The following is a 22,500-nucleotide window of genomic DNA, read 5'->3' as shown; positions in this document are numbered from 1 at the left end:
CTGGAAAAACAAACAGAAAAACTACCATGAAGCCAAAATTCTAAGTCTAGTGAAAATATCCTTCAAGAAAAAAGGCAAAGTGAAGAAGTTTTCAATAAAAGAGAAAGAATCAAGAAGAAAGAGAAGGAAAGAAAACACCTGAAGTGGAGATGAAAGATCAGATTTTCGGAGTGTTCTGATGTTAGTCTCTGCACAGCTACTGCAAACTGAAGGGTCGCCCAGGCTGGTGTGGCTCAGTGGATTGAGTGTCCACCTGTGAACCAAAGGGTCACTGGTTCAATTCCCAGTCAGAGCACATGCCTTGGCTGCGAGCCAGGTGTCCAGGAGGGGGTGTTCGAGAATCAACCACACATTGATGCTTCTCTCCCTCTTCCCCACCTTCCCCTCTCTATAAAAATAAATAAGATCTTATTTAAAAAAAAAATAGAACGGAAGGGTCAGAGACAGGCCTCTAGGCTCCTTTGTGGATGAGACCAGAACTTACACAAATTCTTTCATGTTTTATCTCATCTAGGTACCTCAGTATTTAATTTTATGCATCACTCAGAGTCATATCAAATGCTAAGAGTCTAAAACCATTACCTGAATTGCTGCAGCCTTGTCAGGTCTGAATGCTGATTCTTTATCCACCAACAGCAAAATACTATGAATTATGGGGGCAGATGTGTTCTGAAACAAGTAAAAAAGAAACACTAATTAGCTTTCTAATTTTTAACTTCACTGAGTTAATATAATTGTCCAATTTTGACCAGTGCTACTCCCACTTTGATATTTCCCCCAATACCCAGAATGCATAAAATGCAGTTGCCTTCACACCGAATGTAAATTACTTGCCCTTATAAATTATTTAATGTAATCAGGTTTATTGGTTATGATTTACATATAATAGAATTCACCCTTTTTAGTGTACAGTTCTCTTAAGTTTTGACATAACTTATTGTCACGTAACTACCACTGCTACGAAGGTATAGAACAGTTAGACATCCCCCAAATTTCCTCATGCTCCTTTGTAGTCAAGCCCCCCAGTCCCTGGCAGCCACGGGTCTGTTTTCTGTTTCAGTAAAATTTGCCTTTTCCAGTTATCATATAAATGGAATCACACAGTACTGGCTTCCTTCACTTCGCACAGTGCATTTCAAATTCACCCACGTGGTCAATGTCAGCAGTTCATCCCTTTTACTGCTGAGCAGTATTCCACTGCACGGAAGTACCAGAGTCTGGTGTTCCATTCACCAGCTGGAAGACATTTGGATTGTTTCTAGCTTTTTGCAGTCATAAGAGAAGCCACTATAAACACTGTGAATGTAAGTATCCATTTCTCCTGGGTAAATAGCTAGTGGTGGGATTGCTGGGTCCTATAAGAAGTGTACGTTCAACTTCTAAAGAATGAGCCCGTTGTTTTCCAGAGTGGCTGGACCATCCTGCATGTCCACCAGCAATACCACACACTCGTCATTGTCAAGTTTTGTCGTTGTACTATGTGTGTTGTCTTGTTTTGGTTTCAAGTTGCAATTCTCTAATGATTAGTGATGTTGAATATATTTCCATGTGCTTATTTGCTATTCATATATTCTCTTTGGTTAAGTGTGTTAAAATCTTTGCCCCTATTTTATTGGGTTGTTTGTTTTCTTACTATTGAGTTTTGCGACTTTATATATTCTGGGTACAAATCCTTTATTAGATGTGTGTTTTGCAAATATTTTATCCCAGTCCTTGGCTTGTATTTTCATTGTAGTAACAGTCTCTTTTGAGAAGTTTTAAATTTTGCTACTTTTTTTGTTGAAGTCCAATTTATCATTTTTTCGTTTTATGGATTATGCTATTGGGGTCATAGGGAAGAAATCTTTGCCTAGACCAAGGTCATCAATATTTTCTCCTATGTGTTCTTCTGGTGGCTTTGTAGTTTGAGATTTTACATGTAGGTCTATGATCCATTTTTAGTTAATTTTTGCATAGTACAAGGTATGTGTTGAGGACATTTCCCCTTTTCTTTTGCATACAGATGTACAATCGTTCTAGCTCTACTGGTTGAAAAATCTTGTATTTTGATGTGTTTATGACTTTAATCAAAAGTCCTGATTTCTGTTTGCTAGATTATATTGAGGCCAGATCATTTAGCAATAAAATGCTTTTATTTACATAGTGCTTCTTCATTCATACTCTCTAAAGCTTTACTTTTTCAAAGTTTCTCGTAGTGACAAACAGATTTTAGAAAAATCCCTTATTTTGAATAAACTTACTAGATGGGACTCAGAGCTGATAGCTTCTTGATCTTACTTTAATCTTACATACTTATATTTGTGTCAAGTGGCTTCTTATGAATCATATTTTATAAATATTTGTTGAATAAATAAACCATAGAAAGCCCCCCCAAAAGAACCAGTCCTGCTTTCCTATCATAGAGCTGTATTCTGTTTCTCTCCCTCAGTCTAGCTAAACTTTTGAGTTACCATGCATTAAACTACAGTTTTGCAAAAACTACAGTTTTATGTTTCTTGTATTCCTATTTGAGTGAATTTTTACTATTAAGGTGTGTTTTATTGCAAAGAAAATTAGTATTAATTCTCAGATAAGTGAGCCCAGAGTCAATGCTTTATGACAATTACCCATATTAGTGTCTAGCAGTTCTGTGTTGTATGTGTTTTGGGGGGGGGGGGGTTAGGAATGAGCAAGTTCTTAGGATTTTCTTCACCAAGGGGGGGGAAATCATTATTTCCTTTCAAAACGGAAAAATTTTTATGGTGTTAAAGTTTAATAATTTAATAAATTTGAAGCATAGTGACTTGAGGTAGTAATGAAAAAGTTATATAGTTTTGCCCTCTGTGAAAGAGTTTACCTACTTTGCATATTCCTCAAAAATGAAATTGAAAACAAAAACGTGACCCTGGAATCCCAGGTCATATCCACTCTTCTCACATAAACTGCAAACCTTGAGACTGCCCATCCCGCCCCCCACCCAAGGCCAGGGCAGCGGTGTGGAGACCGCGGCAGTCTGGGTGCCAGTGTTGTGGCGCAGTTACAGTGGGACTGGATGCCTCTCCTCAACAGCGTGAAGATTCACTTGTGATAAAAGGTTAAAGGTCCCAGCCTATGCTTTGGAGATGTATAGGTGGAGAGTGGCCATCTTACTCTTGGCTTAGTCTCCCCCAGTGGCACTTGAGTGGTACAGAATTTAAGGGAAGTCTGAAAATGAAACAAATGCTGGGAAGGAGGTATTCTTACAAAGAAAACTGATAAATGGTTCTGGGCTGACTTTGTCCAACCTGCCGAGAAGGCAGATCAACAACTAAAGGGCTCCAAGGCCACAGGTGGGACTGCCTGGGCCTCACGCACCATGGGAACCGCTGTTGCTAAGCTTGTAGACTTCCCATGAAGGGCTCACTCATGTCTATGTGAGGCTAGGGACTTAATCTTCAAGTTTTTATTGGATGCCAAAGGATCAGAAGTCACAGCAGTCCTCTGGCCTCAGGAAGAGCCTTGCAACAGCATCTTCCTGGTTATAAGGCCCCGCTTTGCTCCTGATCCCACACACACCATGCACCCAACAGGTGGAGAACCTGTTGTGCAGCGTGAGAACCCACAGGTGGCTCATCCTGGCCCCTGGAGAACTTCGCACAAAACCAGTGCCACGCTGGGTGCAGGTCAGGGACCTCGTGGTGGTGGGTGGAAGTGGTGATACTATGCCAGCCCCACCCATGGCACACACATGGTTCTGCTCTCATCCCCGCTCAGAATCTGCACCTCACCCCTCAGTACTGGCCCGAGAAGGACCACCTGCTATCAGAGCTCTCCAAGCCCTTTACAGCTGTGAAAGGTGCCCCAGCACTAACCCCACCACCTTAGGGGTCCCGGCCCTGCACTCAGACAGGAGGGGCGCCACGGGGAGCCTGCAGCTCGAGTACCACCTTCTACCCAGGGAGGCTGCCATCCTGGGTCCTGCAGCAAGCCTCTGGGTTTCAAAGCTTCCTCTGAATACAAATTTCTTTTTTTTAAAAGAGTTTATTTATTTCTTTGTAGACAGAGGGGAAGAGAGGGAGAGAAACATCAATGTGTGGTTGACTCTATTGCACCCCACACTGGGAACCTGGCCTGCAACCCACGCATGTGCCCTGACTGGGAATCAAACTGGCAACCCTGTGGTTTGCAGGCTGGAACTCAACCCACTGAGCCATACCAGCCAGGGCCAAATTTCTTTTTTTATATATATATTTTATTGTTTATACTATTACAGTTGTCCTAATTTTTTTCCCTTTGGACACAAATTTCAAACCTTCTTTATCACATTCTCCAGGGCAGCTAATGGCAAAAGTGACCAGCATGGACACAATTTACTGACTGAATTAAATAAAGGCTATGTATCAGGGCTGACAGGGTGGCAGGGCACCCAGCAGATGCAGTGACAACCAGGACTGTTTCCCCGACAGGCTCCCAACCACCACCTGGGGCTGAAGGTGGAAGAAACACAAAGGAGGGGAGGGCTGGTCTGGGCTGGGTGAGCACTGCCAGCCCCGTGTGGGGCCCCCAGAGCACTGTCCAGAGGAGGCAGGGGCTGCCTGTGGACAAGGGTAAGTGTTGGGGGCTGGGTCCCCATGAGGGGGAGTTAGGCCAGGACCCCCCCAGAGGGGCTTCTGTGGGTGGGGCCGTGAGCAGCTGTCTGCTTTGGCCCCTGAGGTTCATAAAAGGTCTCCATGAGGGCACTAGAATCTGAGTGCCTGAAACCCAAGTGGGTCACAGATGCACCTGGTACTGCCGGACACCCAGCCCAGACTCCTGTGCAGCACTCGGGTCTGGTAGCTCCCACAGGTCTCTCGTTGTTACACACAGTTTTCCCAACAAGCTACATGAAGCAAATGAAAGGATTTCTAGGAATTTGATCAAAACTTCTGGTTACATTTTTCAAAATCTTTAATCAACGGTGACATTTTAATTTGATTTTGGAGGCAAAAACAAAGTTGCTTTTCTCTCAAGCTGCTATTTATATGGGTGTTGACCTGATGTTATTACCTGAGGCGTACCTGCTTCAGCCACTAACTTTAGGGAAGTACATTCCTGGGCTAGAAACAAATGTTGCCTTATTGTCCAGTTGGATTACAGCCAACCAGGAAGTTCAGATTAACAATCTTTTAGCAAAATCAAAGAACTCAGAGAAAATCTTAGGGTAGCCAACACTTCCATCTTTCAACAGAACTTCCCTCAAAATTTTTCTGAAAAGCAGTCATTTACCTATTTTCTTAAAAAACCTTACTTGGCAATTTCAGTCTTTACTATTCTATACGATGAAATTGCATGTAATCAAGGAAGACCAGAATCTCGAAGGAATTTCCACGCCTTGAGCAGAATATGAAGACAAAGCTGGATGACCTCCTGGTTTCTGACTTTTGAGGCCAACGGCAGGGAATATGAGCAAGTAGGAGATGACGTGCTTCCGAAATGTCTTAAGGGAAATTGGATCCGGGCACATCAGACCTGTTGCTGTGTCAGGTGACCTAACGCGGGCTTTAAAGGAATGCAACGTGAACCTTTCTGGGTGAAAGCTAAGACTGAGTGTGCACATCCCTCTGCAATGCAGGCGTCACCCATGAGGTTTGCTCTGAGATTCCTTTCAGCAGTGCCGGGTGGCCAGGAGCCTTGTTTCCTCCCCCAGAATCTGCTCCCTGGCTTTTATTGCTGTGCCAGGCCGGGAGCAACACCACCATTTTGGTGCCCTAACCAGGGACACCCCTGCTCCTGCTAACTCGCCCACCCTACTTCCTGGCCTTGGCTCCAGGCCTCTTGTCTCCTGCCTGGACGTTTCCATAATCTCCCCAGGTCTCTTTGGCCTGGCCTCCCCAACCCGGCCTCTACACACGCCTTCAGACATGCCCCAACCTCTGCCTTTCTTGGAAAGAACTTCTAGTTGGCGTCCCTAAACTTAGGGACAGTGACCGGTTCTATCTCTGCTAAAGAGACAGATTTTAGCGGAGGGAGTGGCTGAGCCAGCTGGAGAAGCTTCCAGGGGCCTCTGACCTCAGACCCCAGGATAGCACTTGGCACACAAGGGCCCTGTGTACACAGGTCTGAGGGAGATTGATATTCTCAGGCCCTGTCTGGCTCTGGGTCTTTGGAACATCCCAGTGGTACCTTTATCCCTGCTCCAGGGACTCAAATTTCCTCTGCGTTTTATTCATGAACCAGAATGCAGGATGGGATCTCCCTGGGGGGACCATGAATCTCCCAAACAAACCCCCTTGAACCCATCCGCGGCCTCTCAGAAGTCCTGGCACCCAAGGTCCAGGGCCCTTGTCCTCACAGTGAGCAGCGGCTGCGCCTCCATGCCTCCATCTGTGTCTGGTAGGGTGACGTGTGTACCTCTGCACGTGGTTTAGCCAGGTGTTTTATATGGGCATGTGAGGAAGAGAAGGGGTTGTTACCAGTTACCATTCCTGCTAAGACAGAACACGGCACCTGAACACCTGCACAGGCAGATCCTGTGTCTTTAAGGCCCACAGTGATGACCAGGTGATGGGCTGGATGCTTTCTCCAATAGGACTCTGTGCTCACGGCCCACACAGCCCTGACACGCTCAGGCATGAGTTCAGGAGTGACCCCAACTCACCTGCAGAGCTGCCAGGGCCTGGGAGAGGGCAGGAGCGGCTGGACTCTTGCGTGCATCCACCAGGATGACCAGCCCCAGGTCCCGCACCTCCTTCCTGGAGAAAGACCGATGGTGTTAACACTGCAGGTTAAATCTCTTCCAGGATGAGTTACTCTATCTCTCTCTCTCTCTATCCCTTACCTAGACCCTCCCGTCTCTAGAACTCAGGAGCCCTGACTTTACAGACATCAACCTTCTTAGGAGTCAAGCTGCTTATCAGTTGGAAGCAGGCAATCAGGCCTCATTGTGATGGACTAGTCACGTCTGTCCGGTAGTGTCTCCAGGCAAGGGGAGCTGCCAAAGCCCCAGGGCTGTCTCCCTGCCACCACTCTGGCCTCTCTGTCTGCTGCACACTGAGGTCAGCGTGGTCTTCTGGCGGAGGGATACCTGCTTACTTCACATCGTCGTTTGTCCTCACTCTCCTGCCTCTGCCAGTGCCACCTCCTGACCAGAAAGTGACCGACTGTCCTGGGGCTCTGCATGCTCCTCCTACCTGGAGAGCCTTCTCTTCTTGTCTGCACTCACCCTCCCCCAGGACAAAGAGCACGCCAGGGAGCCCCCTTCCTGGGGAAGGAGAATGCAGCTCCTTCCCAGCACTGCGGACTTGCCTTATGCTGGGAGCTGCGGTAAATGGGGTTCCCACGTGTGTCTCCTTGAGGGCAGGAACCACATCCTCTCCCCTTTTGTATTCCCAGGGGAGTGCGGGATGGATGCATGGATGATTGGATTCCTTCATTGCACAGGGCGGATGAATGCCAACCAATATCCTTCCTATTTTAAGATTTTGTGTATGTTTTAGGTTTGATGATAGTGCATTTATAAGGTGCACCCACAGAACACGTGGCTCCTTGTAGCTCATCTGTAGTAACCACTAACAAGACACTGCTGGACGTTCTTCCTAATAATGCTGACATCTCAGGTACCTCATTCAGAGAGCGGAAGGCATGTGTCACATCCCACGATGGTGGGTGGATTTCAGCTTTTCAAGGTGCAATACTCTACCAGGATGCTAACGAAATCACAACGCTTGTAGGGAGATAATCAGCCAAACCCCAGGGGCCCCAGGACAACTTTGTCCCAAGTGCTTTGGGAACGTTCCTCAACAGAGGCTTTCTCCCAGAGCGTCGTGAGCTGGTGAAGATGCCTTCCTTGGTGAGGAGCATTGGGCTGTCTGAAGTTGCTGTGGCAAGGCAGAAAAAGCAGAGGGCTGAATTTCCAGGTTAAGCGCTGGCCCTGCTGACCCCATAAGTACCCTCAACCTTGACTCGCAGGCGCTCCATTACAAAATGGAGAACACAGCACCGCTCACCAGCTGCACGAGGCTAAGGATGCCAGGGGCGTACATTCCAAAAGTGCACAGCTCCCCGCTGCAGCCCCCATTAAAGAAGCCTTTGTTAACTGATAACGTCATCACCCAAAGGCATTGAAGGTGTTTACCTGAGGCTTACAAGGTATAAACTAATACGAGAGTGAAACAATTCTTTTTCAGTATAGTTTCAACGTATATTGAAATCTGTGCTGAAGGACAAATTTGAAATCCCAGCCTTCCCCAAAGGCAGCAACACCAGTGCCCTGCAGATAACAGGGAAATCTGTTCTGTGAAAAGGAGTGTTAGGGAGAGTATTTTAACTCCTTTCTTCTGCCTGGGTGTTCCCACACTGATCCTACCTATGCTGTTTCGGAAGAAATTAAAATGCAAAGTTGATACACCACAAAGAACATGAGATCACGTGATGATGCATCACGCGACCATGTGTGCACACGAACTCACCTGTGTATCACAAGGCAGCGTGTTTTCACATGAGATCATGTCACGTGACGTGTGCTATGTGACTGCTGTGCTATGCTGTGCTGTGCTGTGGTGGAAGACGGTGCTCTGGACTTCAGGGCAGGTACCTGAGGGAGTTACTTCTAACCCTAGCATGCCTCAGAGAGAGCTGTCAACTCCTCATTTTATGCTGAGGTGCACTGTGCCCCCAGCCGGTAAACTCAGAGCCAGCATTTGGAGATGGGCCGTGTGTCCCTATTATGACTGAGCTCATCCCTCTTTGGGGGGTGCTTCCCACCATGCACGGGATTTTGGTCTGGCAGCCGTAGGACGATCCAAAGCATGTCTGCATCTGATGAGATCGAGGGGCCCTAAATAACACACTTTAACCATCCTGGACTCCAGATCTTCTGTCTCTGTCCTCGGTCCATGGAGCGGCCCATATCCACAGCCCAAGAAAAGGTCCCAGGCAGACCCGCTCCACACCCATATCCCTACGCAGGATCCAGGAGGCCTGCTCTTCTGAGAGTTCTGTCAGGTGGCTGCATCTCTCTTGAGGAGCTGGCACACTTTTGTTCTGGCACATGGCATTGCCCGGCTGGATGTAAGGCTCAGTTTTCACCAGTCGGCCTTGCCTGCTTCCTTAGTACCAGGTTCTACTCATTTGAATGATTTCTTCACCCGTTTATTCTAAATATTATCTTCATATCAGTTCCTGTCTTTATCCAAGGCCAATTCAAGTATGTTTTCGTGAGAGGTGGAGTATAAACCATGTAAATAAAGAATGCTTAGAGCAAGTCCTGAACAACGCAGAGCAATGTCCCAGTTCAGGGCTCGAGTGTGTGGCCGAGCCTTGGTTCAGAGGGGAGAGGGCAGGGTGAGCAGAGGACAGCGCTGCGTTGGGGAGGGGAGACGTGGGAAGTGGGGCTGAGGGCAGAGAGGAGCCAGACAGCAGGAGTCTGAGGGGCAGGTAGGAGTGTGCTGCCCATGTCACAAGAGTCCCTGAAACTGTTGATGAAAACTCTCACAGGAAGACACGTGTTCACACGAGTTTATCCCCAAAGGGGTCTGAAAGGTGGAAACCTGGCTCAGTCCTACCTGGGGATGCCATGGAGGTACTTCAGCAGGTGGGTAAGCTCGGCGCTGGACGTGTGGTGGCTGGACCAGAGTGGGCTCCTCGTGCAGACCTGCACTACTGCTCTCCCCTGGCGGTCTCGGGTCCCTGCAGAAATCGAAGGCATTGTGACAGGGGGAAGCCCCAGTGGGGCACATGGCTTCAAGCTTGAGAAATAGTGAGCTAGGGCCTGCAAACTGTTATTAGCTTAGATATGAGATCTGAGAGGAGAGACTAGCCTGGCACTCACCTGGGGAGGTGAAGGCCATGCTGGCCTGAGAGAGTGACGGCCACTGTTATCACCTGAGTGTTTATGTTCCCCCAAGTTCATGTGTTCAAATCCTAGTGCCTGATCTGATGGTGTTAGGAAGTGGGGCCCTTGGGTGGTGCTCAGGTGATGAGGGTGGAACCCTCATAGATGGGATTAGTGCCCTTGTAAGAAATCCCACAGGGCTCCACTACCCCTTCTACCAGGTAAGGACACAGTGAAGGTGCCGACTGTGAATCGGGAAGAGGCCCTACCCCGGAACCTGATGATACTGGCCCCTTGATCATAGACTTTCAGCCTCCAGAACTGTATGAAATAAATTTGTTTCTATAAGCTGCCCTGTCTGTGGCATTTGTCATAGCAGCCCAAAAAGAGTGGGACAGCCATGCTCACCTGGGAGGCTGATGGCCCCCGACTGCAGCAGCTCCGAGTTGATCTCCAGCACCTGCCTGGGGACCTGGTTAGGCAGGTCTCCTGTGGTGGGAGGCTGCCCTTCACCCTCAGGACACAGCAGTTCAGCAAGCATGTCTGGGAACTTGCTGGGGTCGTGTCCTTGGAAGCAGCAGCCGTCTGCGTCAACACCCTCTAGACAACAGAAAGAGACCTGGTCAAAGACAAAGTATCACTCAAGTTTGAAGGCAGCCACTTGGCTTGCTACAAACACAAGGATAAAATCTCGAGGGAAAATAGTGGGTTTCCATGAAAACCTGTCCCATTCCTGGTGGAAATGTAAGTGTGCCACACCTTCCGGGACAGGCTTGTTTGTTCCTGAGAAGTGGGGCACAAATAAACACGTAGAGTTAAATATTCAGTTCTGCCAGGAGTGCTCACTACATGAAGACCTCGGGGAGAAACCTTTCATACCGAATGTTGCCATCCTAATTTACTCTGTAATACGGATTTCCCAAAGGATATGGTAAAAATATGTCTCTAGGTGGTGAGAACACCCCAGGGCAGGCGTCATCCTCGTGAGAGTGGCGGGGCCCTCGCCCGCCTGCATCCTCACAGAGGGAGCCCCACGCTTGTGCATCACCGTGGAGGGGTTGGCAGTGGCCCCAGTTGGAGGCGCTCCAGTCAGTGCTAACCCACACAGCACTCCACAGGAGAGCCACGTCACTGACAGAGCGAACAGACCCAAAACCCTGCCTTGCAACTGCCCAGGGCTTGTGTCGCCCTCCTGGATGGAGGGACTGGCTTGGTCAGAGATGGCAAGCGGGTGTTGGAACCTGAGCCCCGTGGGACACCATGAAGCAGCCCAGGCTTAACTTTCCTGCCCCTAAGCCTTGTCTTTAACTTCTTTCAGAGCTAACACTGTATAACTGTGCGCGGCTTCCTTATTAGAGCTGGGCCTGAGAAATCCATAGCATTCTCCTTCATATATTAAAAAAGGCTTTATTGAGGTATGTTTTACATATCATAAAATTCACCCACTTCATGTAGAAGCAGTAGAATGTTTTCTAAGTGTCAACCCTATGTAAATAATTATATTACACAACGCTTTGCAGTAAGTCCAGTGTGTGTGCCATGCTACCCGAATCCTGTCAGCATTTCAGGCAGGAGCACCCGGCCTCATTTTGGGGGAGGCCCTGCACAGGTGCAGTGGACAGGCCCACCCAGAGGAGAGGTCTCCAGGAGCCCTCAGATGCAAACAAGATTGGAGCCTCCCCATGGGCCAGGTGGGGGGCCAGGTGAGGAGACCGGAGAGGAGCCCTCACTCCCACGGCTGTCCCTGCTGAGTGGGGCTGCTGGCACTTGCCAAACCTGCTTTGTAAGGCCCACAGCACATTCACACTTCATGCTTCTTTCCAAAGTCACTGTTTTTGTTCTTCACAGAACATTTCTTTACACAAAAAAGGGGAAATAGCTGAAATGTTTGACTTAAGAAATATGTTGTCATTCTTTCCTTATCTTTATGTACCACACACAGTCTGCTAGGTAATCATTCTCCCTCCACAGCCTGTGGAAAAGTGCTCCAGGAATGGATGCTCAGAAACTTACCGAGGGTGTGTAACTAAGGGGCATAAAGTCACCAATCTGGTGTCATTGCAAATGAACATTCAACTGAATTTATCTATATGAACAATTATTAATGCAATGTCAGGGGGCATGGTGTGCACACCACAGAAGGGTGTGTCCACTCCCAGAACTTGTGCATGTGGACCTTATATGGGAAAGGGTCTTTGCAGATGTGGATTCATAAAGTTTAGGGCAGGCCCTACATCCAATGACAGGGGTCCTCGGAAGAGACAGGGCAGGGTGGTTTGAGGCATGGAGACAGACGGAGAAGGCCAGGAGTGCCTGCAGTGCCCAGCAGCTGGAGTGGCCCTGGCTTAGAGACTGTGGCACTGTGAGGTCAGACTTCTGGCCTCCAGACTAGGAAAGGATGAGTTTCTGTTGTTCTAAGTCACTTGTCTGTGGTACTTTGTGCAGCAGCCACAGGAAAGGAACACATGTGAACATTAATTTTCAACAGTCAAGATGGATATGGAGACAGGCTTCTACTCAACCACGTGATCAGACCAAATGGGACAGGGTGGGAGGGGCAGGAGAGGAAGTTCAGGGAGAAAGGACACGGTGGGGGAAGAAGGAGGTAGGGGAGAGGAGACATTTACCTTTCTCTTTGGTGCAGACAGAAGGCTGGCTGGAGCCCAAGTTTCTGGTTCCCACAGCTTGTCCTCCTAAGAGACCTTTAGGTCCAGTGCTGGCTGAATGAGGGGAGGCCTGCCGCACACCACCTCGGCCACTCCTGAGGGACCTGTCCAAGGACCTAGACCTCCTGGTAAGGGTCCTCCCAGCAGTTCCTGGACAGCTCTCTTGACTCCGGATCCCCTGGGAGTCTTCCTGGGGGCTGGGGGTTAATTTCTGGGTCGGGTTGGCAGTTGTCCCTGCCCTCTTGCTCTGGATGCTGGAGGCCTCATCCATAAGGGACTCCTCAGAGCCAGAGCCCAGGGGCATGGGGTTCCGAAGGGCCTCCATGTAGGACTTCCTGAACCAGCGTCTGGTCTCCATGCCAGTGGGGACCTCAGGTGGCTGCTTTCTTGGGCCATCTGAATCCTCGGGAGAGGTAAGGGCCTGGGGGCTATCTGTCTTGTCCACAGGGTACAGCCTCCCTCCTGGTCCTTCAGGGCTTTCTGGGGACTCCTGTGGGCTGATGCCAGAGCTCCTGGGCAGGGTCCTGAGGCTTTCGCACTCAGCTCTTCTCAGGTAAGGAAGGTGGCTGGGCTGGTCACTGCCAGGATGCTCAGTGCAGTGAGGCAGGTTTGGAGTGTCTCTGGAAGAGGTGCTCCCTGGCAGACAGGGGCTGGCCATGGCTGGTGCTGGGGCCGGGGCCTTCAAGGCGCTGCCAGGAGGCTGCTCAGGCCCAGGGCTAGAGCAGCTGGGCAGTACTCTTCCGCTGGCGGGTAAAAACACGGGGACTGTGACGTTACTCCATGGGGTGCGGTAAACAGTGGAGCCTGAGGTCAGCAAGCAGTTTTTCAAGAGGACACTGTTGCGTTCCCTGTTCACCTGGTCCAGGAACTCTCCTGTGAAGACACAGCTGTACATGGCCTCAGGCACAGTGACTTCCTCTGAACCTCGTCCCAGATGAGAGAGGCATTTTAAGACCAGTCTAGCCGACTGCTTCCCCACTGAAGTGACCTGCAGGTAGAAGTCCCCGGGCCTGAGCCTGACTCCGCGGAGGGACGCCAACTGCACCACCACCTTCCCGTGGATGCACAGTGGCCAGCCTTCATGGAAGAAGATGAGGCCTGTGTACCTGGCCTGGGACAAGAAAGGGAGGGAGATTAGCAGCTGGCATGGAACCTGTCAGGACCCCTGCTCTCCACCCAGTAGGGAGAGTGAGACAGGAGATGCACCCCCTGCACCTCAGAACAACAAGCAAATTAGGGCTGAAAATGCATTTCTTTTTGACTCAGTGCAGTCAAAACTGCACTTTTACAGCTCCTCCTGGGAGGCTGGGGGTGGATAGGCACTGGGACAGGAAGGGAGGAAGCCACCCCAGGCACAGTCTCATGCAGCCAGACCCAAGGGGATTCTGCAGGGAGTGACTCCTAGGGATTGTCCCCACCTGGGCTTCCACACTCTAGCCTCCCCAGCCCCTGCCCTTGGTCTAACCTCCAGGGGCTCCCGGGTGCCCATGGGCACCCCCCCTCAAAGAGCACGGCTTCTGGAATCACAGGGTTGGGGCACAGCGAGAAAATGTGGGATCTGAGCAGGACCCCAACCACACTGGCTGCAAACTCCCACCTAATGCAACTGGCGGTTTCTACTTATTGAGTCAGTGATGGTTACAGCCAAGCTGCAGGTTGCTGGGAGAGTTCTCAAGCACTCTGAAAAGAACTTGCTATAGAAAAGGTTTCAGCTTCAGGATAGGTGAGATACAGTCAAACAGGGGCCCTGTCTTCAGAAGGTATGACAGTGTCCACCAGTCAGGGAACAAGGGGGTGGGGCGCTGGTATGACAGAAGCTGCAGCTACATGTTCTAACTTGAAATCACATCCTACAGGACAAGTTGAGTTCCAACATTTTTTGCTTTGCAACTTACATTTCCCCATCCCAGCACCGACTTACTGCACACACATTATTACAAGAACCGAGAATATAAAAAGAAAAAAAAAAACCCTCAACCCAATATACCTGAACAGATTTTAAACTTTTCTTTGTCCTTACCCACATAGGAAATAACTTTTCTAAACTGTGATGCAGATATAATTTGGCATTCTGTCGGCCTCGGCAAACGTTTCCCCATGTCCCTCTCTTACAGTTACCAGCAGGACGGCGACGCCTTAACTGTCCCTCTAGTGCTATAAGTCTGCAGGGCTCCAACTTCTACTACAGACAGTAAATACCAGGGACATTTTCATGATACAGTGCCTTTTCCCTTTAAATGATCGTTTTAGGACACATTTTTGGGGTTGGTAGTGCAGCATCAAAGGTTACGAACGTCCTTTACGATTCTCAGCACTGCAACCCAATTGCCGTGAAAGGAGGCAGCCGTCAGCACTGTGCTCAGGAGCGCCGGGCTTTGCGTTGGCAAATCACTTTCTAAACTGGTGCGCAGTGTGGAATACTGCTGTTTTAATTCATATTTATGTGACAATGAGGTCAACCTTTTTTGATGTTTGTTTTCTGTAAATTTTCTGTATGTATTTTTTGCTCCAATTGTCTTGTTTTTGCCTTATGAGTTGCCAGGGTGTGTTTTAAAAAAAGTAACAATTTTCTGCACAAACCATTAGCCAAAGTTTCTGTAATGTATCTACTGCAACACGTATGCTTCCCAGTTCACTTGCTTTATAGTTTAGTTATGTTCTTTTCCTCTCTACAAAAGGTTCAATTTTATATAGATGCATTCCTTGAGTTTTTGGTGATATCTTTTACTGTCTTAAAACTTAGAACTTGGTATCTTACCAGAGGTTGCCTTTCACATTTATTTAGTTTTCCTAAAAGTTGAGGTTTAAAAACTATTTAATGTTTCATACGAGGTCTGTCCAGAAGGTATCCAGCCATGTAATATGAAAAATAGAGATGTTTATTGAAGAAGATACAAGATACAGGAAACATTGTATATAGGACAGTGACACCTCAGTCCCCTTCAAAGTAGGCACCTTGGGATCTCACACAGTTCTATTGCCATCAGCTACCCTGTTGTAGTTTCCTGAATTTCATCGTAGGTCTGAAGTCTCTTCCCTTTCAAAGGTGGTTTTAGTTTTGGGAAAAGCCAGAAGTCACAGGGCACCAAATCTGGGCTGTAGTGGGGCTGAGTCACCTGGGTGATTTGATGTTTCACAAAAAAACTCTGCACAAGATGGGATGCAGGAGTAGGAGCGTTGTCGTGATGAAGCTGCCAATCACCAGTCGCCCATAGCCGTAGCCTGAATCATCTGACTAGTTTCCGTGGAAGAATGTTCAAGCTTAACGTAGAGTTTGGTGCAGATTCATTGCTCTACTCGCTCATTTTGAATGCAGTCGCCACACAGTACACACGCTCACTCAACAGCATCTACCGCCCCCACTGACTAGCACAATGAAGTCGTCATGGTTCACCCATGTATATTCCAGTCCACTCTCCTTGGCTGCCCAGTTACATCAATGCCACACAAACCATTTCCATTATATTAACAATGGCTGAACTTTTTTCAGACAGACCTCGTACACCTGGAGTTTACTTTGAAAATTGTACTTCAAATATACATGTGTTCTTCAAATAGATGTGTTCTTAAGTGTAAAGGTCTCATCAGCTATGACCCTGCTGACATGAGCTCACTGTGCAGGCACATGCTGCAGGAAGGAGGAGTGGCTGGTTTGGACAAGGAGCTGAGGTGGACGGCTTGCGAGGAAGGCAGCATAGCGTGGCCTCTGGTGCCGATGCTGCTAGTATTTCCTGGGCACCATCTAGGCGCCTTCATACCTGTGGCCACGTTTAACTAAAAATTAAGACTTTGAGCCCCGGTTGGTGTGGCTCAGTGGATTAAGTGTTGCACTGAGAAGCAAAGTGTCGCCAGTTCGATTCCCAGTCAGGGCACATACCTGGGTTGTAGGCCAGGTCCCCAAGTGAGGGACATATGAGGGGCAAGCACACATTAATGTTTCTCTCCCTCTCTTTGTCTCTACCTTTCCCTCTCTCTAAAAATAAATAAATAAAATCTTTAAATAAAATAAAAAATGATAAAAAAAATAAAAATTAAGACTTTGAGATTAAAGAATAACATAATCCCAACACCAACCCCCGGGCCAGCATTGTGGACATTTTGCCTTGTGGACATTTATGGGTTTCGCTGCATTACTTTCTCTGTGCATTTGTAATGATTGTGATGACATCACAAGTTCCTTGAGCACCTTGATTTCTCATGTAACATGATTTTATCAGCATGTCCTGACTGCTGGAAACTCTTCCCACAGATCACTTCACTGCTGGTTCCAACTTCCCCCAAGTTTGTCTCTGACACATGAAAATACCATGCACTTCTCTGGGCCTAGAGCCCAACTGGGATTTCAGATGCTCCTGTGGAATCGGAGGCCTTTGAGCAGGTCAAAGAGTATGGTTATTCCCCGGCCCTTGGGGTGGGCCAGTGCCTGCTGGTGTGGGTGGCTGCAGATGTGGGCCACGTCCCTGCTGAGTAGTCAGTGACCTCCCCACACTGGACAAGAAGTTTCAGGACACGGCCCCGGCCCAGTCGGTAATAGTGAGATTTCCAGCCTGGCAGCTGCCAGGAACCCAACAGCCACCAGGGAGAGAAGTTCCACCTGAGCTGTGGCCTAAAGATGAGCAACTGGGGCCGGAGGTTTGAGCCCTAGGAATGACATTCCAGATAGAAAAGTTCCAGAATCAGAGGGTCCAAGGACAAATAAGGCAATCCCTTTTTGGAGGGCCGGAGCAAGGTCAGGGTGGAGCTTGTGGGTGGACTGTCCCTTGGTGACCCGTGACGGTGCAGCCTTCACACCCCAGTCCTGCCGATTCCTCCCCTGGCATGAAAACAGCTTGACTGTCGACCTCCTGGGTTTGCTCCCACCATCTAATGGGTCACAGGCAGGAAGCTCCAAGGCAGAGGTGGAGAAAACTGGCCCCCAGCAGCAGGAGCTACACTGCCCAGCCAAGGGAAGAGCCAGTCATACCTGTGATGTGGCGTTTGGTGCTCTGGCCACATCACATGGTCACCTGTCAGTCTCCAGTCCAATGAGAACCTCCCACCCAACACATGGCACATGACCCAAAGATCGCCCTGTCTGAGCCACTTCTGTTAGGTCTTGTGAGAGAGGCAGGCATTTTCCCATCTTTGAGAGAAACTTGTTTACAACAGTGATGATAAATTGTTTAAAGTTTTTAAAAATTAAATATTAAGAGATACAAAAGAATGTTTATATGTATAAGATCTAAAATATCACAAAACTGAAATTTAAGGAAAAGACTGTCGCCATCATGGTTGCCGTCTCCTGCACGCCTGTGTTCTCTCCGAGGACAAAACTTTCCCAAATTTTGTGACTAGTCTCTTCCTTTTCTTGATATTTACTACATGTTTGAACCCCTAGACAATAAATACTTCACCTTTGCATGTGTCTGAACTTTACAGAAACGGAGTCTTCTAGTCTGTATTCTTCTGACTTGTTTTTCAATCAACACCGAAATTCATCAATACCGTTACAGCTGTAGTTGACTCATTTTCTTTGCAAGGTAGTATTTGCTATGTAGTAATTTGATTACTATTACTAGTACAACCAACTATCCCCAAATTTAATGGCTTACAAAAATGACTTTATTTTGCTCACAATTTTGTGAGTCAGGAATCAGGGAAGGGCTTGGCTAAGGGGTTCGTTTTGGGCCCAGGGCGTGAGCTGGAGGACCCACTGAGAGATGGCTTCCTCACCCCCATGTCTGCACCGTGGGACTCTGTGGTCTTTCTCTGTCTCTCTCCTTTCATCTCTGTCCCTCCTCCAAAGGGCATCTGATTCTCGAGAGTCTCCTTCATGACATGGGCTTCCTCACAGCACAGAGGGCTAGGGTAGTCAGGCTTCCCCACAGTGACTGCTCCTGAAACAAGTATTCCAAACCCCTACCTCCATGACCTTTCTCGGAAACCTTGGGACAACACTTCTGCTACATCTTATTCATCCAAAGAGTCACCATGGACAGTCCAGACTCAAAAGGGTAAGAGAGAATGCCGTTACATATGGGGAGGGAGGCCATGGTGAGCACCTGGGAGAAGAACTGTGGGTGGGCATTTGAGCTCCTTCTAAATGTCTGTCCTGTACACTTCGGTGGCTACAGACACAGCTACAGTGAACATTCTTGACCACGAATCCTGGTGTACAGATACAACAATGCTTCCTGGGGATAGCCCTAGAAGTGGAATTGGGTCTGGGTACATCGACTTTGCTGGTACCAAACTGTTTTCTAAGGTGGTGATGCAAACCCACATTCTTCCCAGTATGTATGTGTATAACCCTGTCAATCACTCCACACTCTCACGCATTTGGTATCATACTTGAACATTTGTGTCAACCTGGAGGCTGCGAAGTAGTAACTCATGTCTTCAGTTCAAGTCTTTCACTCATTTTCCTTCGGGGTTTTTTTTTTTTTTTTTTTTTTGTAGATTTCTCCATATGATCTAGAGATGGTCCTTTACTGGTTATGTGTTGCAAATGTTCTATGTTGTTTTCACAGTTTTATAGTTCTGAGGCTTGCATTAGGACTTCGTCCACATGGAATGGATTTTTGTGTATAGTGTGAGGTAGGGTCCAGCTAATTTTTTGCATGTGGATACCAAGTTGCCCAGTGCCACGTATGGGGACCCATCCTCCTTCCACTCTTCTGCCATGTCCCAAAAGCGAGTGTGGGCACAGTGGTCTGTAGGTTCTGGGAGCAGCCTGGCCTGGCTCTGCCCAGCTCCACTTTCTACTCTGAGATCACAACTGGAGTCTGGTCATGTCTGGTCTGAGCATGGGGACAACACCCTGGATGCTCCTCCTGCTTGCTTAGGCACTGAGCCCCACCACAGATCTCCCCACCCCCTCCTGAATAGTTGGCCCCTCTCAGCTCTAAGCCTGCATAGCTCTCCTCCATAAAAGTGCACAGCTTCCCTCGCCCCTGTCATGCCGTCCCTTTGGTCACACTTGCTCTCCTTTCTGCATTTTCCAGCCCTCCTCAGCTCACTGCGGTCCAACTTCAACCCTCATCCCCCCTGAGACTATGCTCACCAGATCCAGGGGCACCCTTAGCCTATGTTCCTGTGTTGGACCCCAGGGCCTGGGGAAAACTGTGCTGATTTCAGAAAATATCGCAAATTAATAATTGAAAGCAATGCAGAAACACAAACAGAAACCATCTTTCCATTTCAGATGGAAAATAATAGCTGGGGCAGGGTATTCCCAGGGTCTTCTGTGGCCACCAAATAGGAGTCGTATTGTTTAAACAGCAGAGATCAGGGGTCAGGCACAGGAGCTCTCCAGGGTGTGCTGAGCTCTACAGCTGCACTGTCCACTCAGGCATTACTTCATACAATTTAAAAAATCTCTGAGAATGTTCCTTACATCAGTGAGCACACAATTCAAGAAGTAATTCCACAACATACCTCCCTAAATGCTATGCACGGGGCCTGGTGCCCAAGGAAATGCATGTCTCCAGGTTGCGCCCCCACCACCTTCCCTGCACATTTCACCCCAGTAAAGAAAGGCATCCCCTGGCTCATGGGGCCCCACCTGAAATCTGTCCCCCCAAAACACTGAGGGCCCATTCCTGGTGATGCAAATGCCCACCACAGGACAGTATTTGCACCCAGGACATTTCCCTCTGAAGAGCTAATCTGATGTGGAATGAGCAAATGACCACTTAAAAGATAGTTACTTGTCTTTGGAATAACCACTGGGTTTTGCTCTGTTAGAAAACACAAGTGGAAGCAAGTTGGAGTCTTTGGGGTCTTTTGCCCCATCTCCAGGGGTCCACATCTCTACCTGCTAAATCTGTGACAAGACAAACTGCTCTCAATATGGACTGGTCTGTCTGCATCAAGCATGCCTGTCTCCAGAGCTTTTCTGTCTCCCCAAACTGCAACTCTACTGCTTCAACTGTGACTCCCCATCCTGGTCCCCCAGCACCTGGGGGCCACCACTCTGCCTTCTGCCTCTGTGGGTTTGACTCCTCTAGGCACCTGATATTAAGTGGAATCACACAAGGTTTGTCTTCTTTTTTGACCAGCTCTCGCTGCCCCTTTAGAGTTAGTCCCGTGTTATTAGAGAACAACATTAATAACACTAATCTCCTGATTAAATGTCTCTGGGCTTCTGCCTCTTGATGGGACTAATGCATCAAGAGGCCCGACTTCTCTCTGCGGATGTGGAGGGCTCCTCTGTCTTCCCTGGGCTGCGCACACCCACACTGCTTTGTCTTACGGTGCCTTGGAAGTGGAGCAAGAATTTACAGACATTAGGGAGGGATTAGGAATGTAGGATTCTTCCGGATGTCCCCCCTCAAAATATCCTAGTCTTTTCAGTTGTTTTGTTCATACCTAATGTGACAGCACCGTTTTTAGTGACTTTTTGTGAGTCTTTGCAGAACATTCAACTTCATTTTCTCAGAAAAAGCTATCTGCTTTACTTTTGCCCTTGTGTTTAATCAGTTTTAGGTTTCAATTAACTTGGGTTTAGTTAGCTCTTCTCCTGGCTTCTTAAGGTGGAAATGTGGATAATCAATATTAGACTCCTCCCTAAAACTATGTAATATAGTTTAAACATTGCTTAACTGTATATAAAAAATTCAACATGTTTCATTGATTCAGTTCCAATAATTTTCCCTGTGATTTCTTTAACCCATATTATTTACAGAAACGTATTACTTAATTTCCAAATATGTTAGAGGAGTTTCTAGTTATATTTTTTGTTATTTGATTCTGATTTAATACCATTGTGGTTAGAAAAATTATCTGTATAATTGGAACTTGGCTTTTTAGTGACCTACAGTATGTGATCCACTGTGAAAAGCGTGTCACGTGCCTGTGAAGGGCAGGTGCGTTCTGTGTTGTTAGATGTGATGATCTGTACGTGTCACGTCGGTCACTTTGTTCATAGTGTTGGTCAGCTGTTTTACATCCCTACTGATTTTTTGTGACTAATTGTTCCATCAGTTGCTGAGAGAGAAGTGTGAAAATCTCCATTTGGTGGTGTCATTGGTTGGGCTTTATGTGTTTTGAAGCTCTATTATTAGGTATCTTGTTGATAAATCGGGCCTTCAATCATTAAGAAGTGTCCTGTCCTCTTAGAGTCTGGTGATCCTCATGGTCCGAAATCTAACTTGTAGCATATCTTATTCCATGTTTTACTTTTCATCCTTTGTATGTATATTTAAAGGACTTATAACCAACATTTAGTTGGTCTTGCCTTTCTTCCAATCTGGCAATCTCTGCCTTTTACTTGGAATGTTTAGTTACTTTAACTACATTTAATATAATTATTGATATGGTTGGATTAAATCTATCACCTTGGCATATAATTTTTATCATCATATATGCTCTTTGTCCCTTTATTCTTCCTTTTATCTCCTCTTCTATTTTTTGGATTCCATTTATCTCCTCCACTGAATTTTTAGCTATATTCTGTGTTATTTTTAGTAGTTGCTCTCAAGATTACAATATGCATCTGTAATTTATCACAGTCTATCTTCGGTACTTTATTATTTAAAAACAATGTAAGGACCTCACATTAGTATAATTCAATTTACTCCCTCCCACACTTCGTGCTTGTGTTGTCACACTTTACTTCCACAGTACAGACCCCACAATATTGTTTGAAGCAGTCAGTAATTTTTAAGAGAAATTCGCCCTTACTCATGTGTTAGCCTTGCTTGTGCTCTTCTTTCCTTCCTGTAGATCTGAGCTTCTACCTCGTACCACTGCTCTTCAGCCCGAGACCCCCTTCCACATTTCTTGCATTGCACCTCTGCTAGTACACCTTCATTTATCTGAAGATGTCATTATTTTATCTTCATGTGTGAAAGATATTTTCACTGGCTATATAATTTCAGCTTGGTGTTTTTCCTTTCAACATTTAAAGGTGTTTTCTCACTGTCTATTGAGATCCAATGCTTCCAATGAGGAGCCACTCATCATTCTTATTGCCGCTTGCTGTATGCGATGTGCGTCGTTTCTCTGTTAGCTTTATTGTCTCCTTATGACTGGCTTTCAGCAGCTCAATCACAATGTGTTGAAGTGTTTTGTTTTGTTTTTGCA

General features: G+C 47.5%; 1 protein-coding gene across 5 annotated transcripts in view; it reads right to left on the bottom strand.

Moving 5' to 3' along the window:
* PLEKHG4B (pleckstrin homology and RhoGEF domain containing G4B) overlaps positions 1-22,500 on the bottom strand; it is an 83,541-nt gene that overhangs the window by 27,888 nt on the left and 33,153 nt on the right. For all 5 annotated transcript variants that reach the window (XM_045186370.2, XM_045186373.2, XM_045186371.2 and 2 more), the window contains exons 3-7: positions 12,397-13,546; positions 10,178-10,369; positions 9,501-9,624; positions 6,596-6,689; positions 583-669 (exon numbers count right to left, since the gene is read on the bottom strand). In XM_045186370.2, coding sequence (XP_045042305.2) covers positions 583-669; positions 6,596-6,689; positions 9,501-9,624; positions 10,178-10,369; positions 12,397-13,546 — 1,647 coding nt within the window. The remainder of the gene's footprint in view (positions 1-582; positions 670-6,595; positions 6,690-9,500; positions 9,625-10,177; positions 10,370-12,396; positions 13,547-22,500) is intronic.

Source organism: Desmodus rotundus, chromosome 1 (genome assembly GCF_022682495.2).
Source record: "Desmodus rotundus isolate HL8 chromosome 1, HLdesRot8A.1, whole genome shotgun sequence".
NCBI classification, from domain to species: Eukaryota; Metazoa; Chordata; class Mammalia; order Chiroptera; family Phyllostomidae; genus Desmodus; species Desmodus rotundus.
The sequence above is the reverse complement of the archived record's forward strand: the minus strand, read 5'-3'. Positions and strand labels throughout refer to the sequence as shown.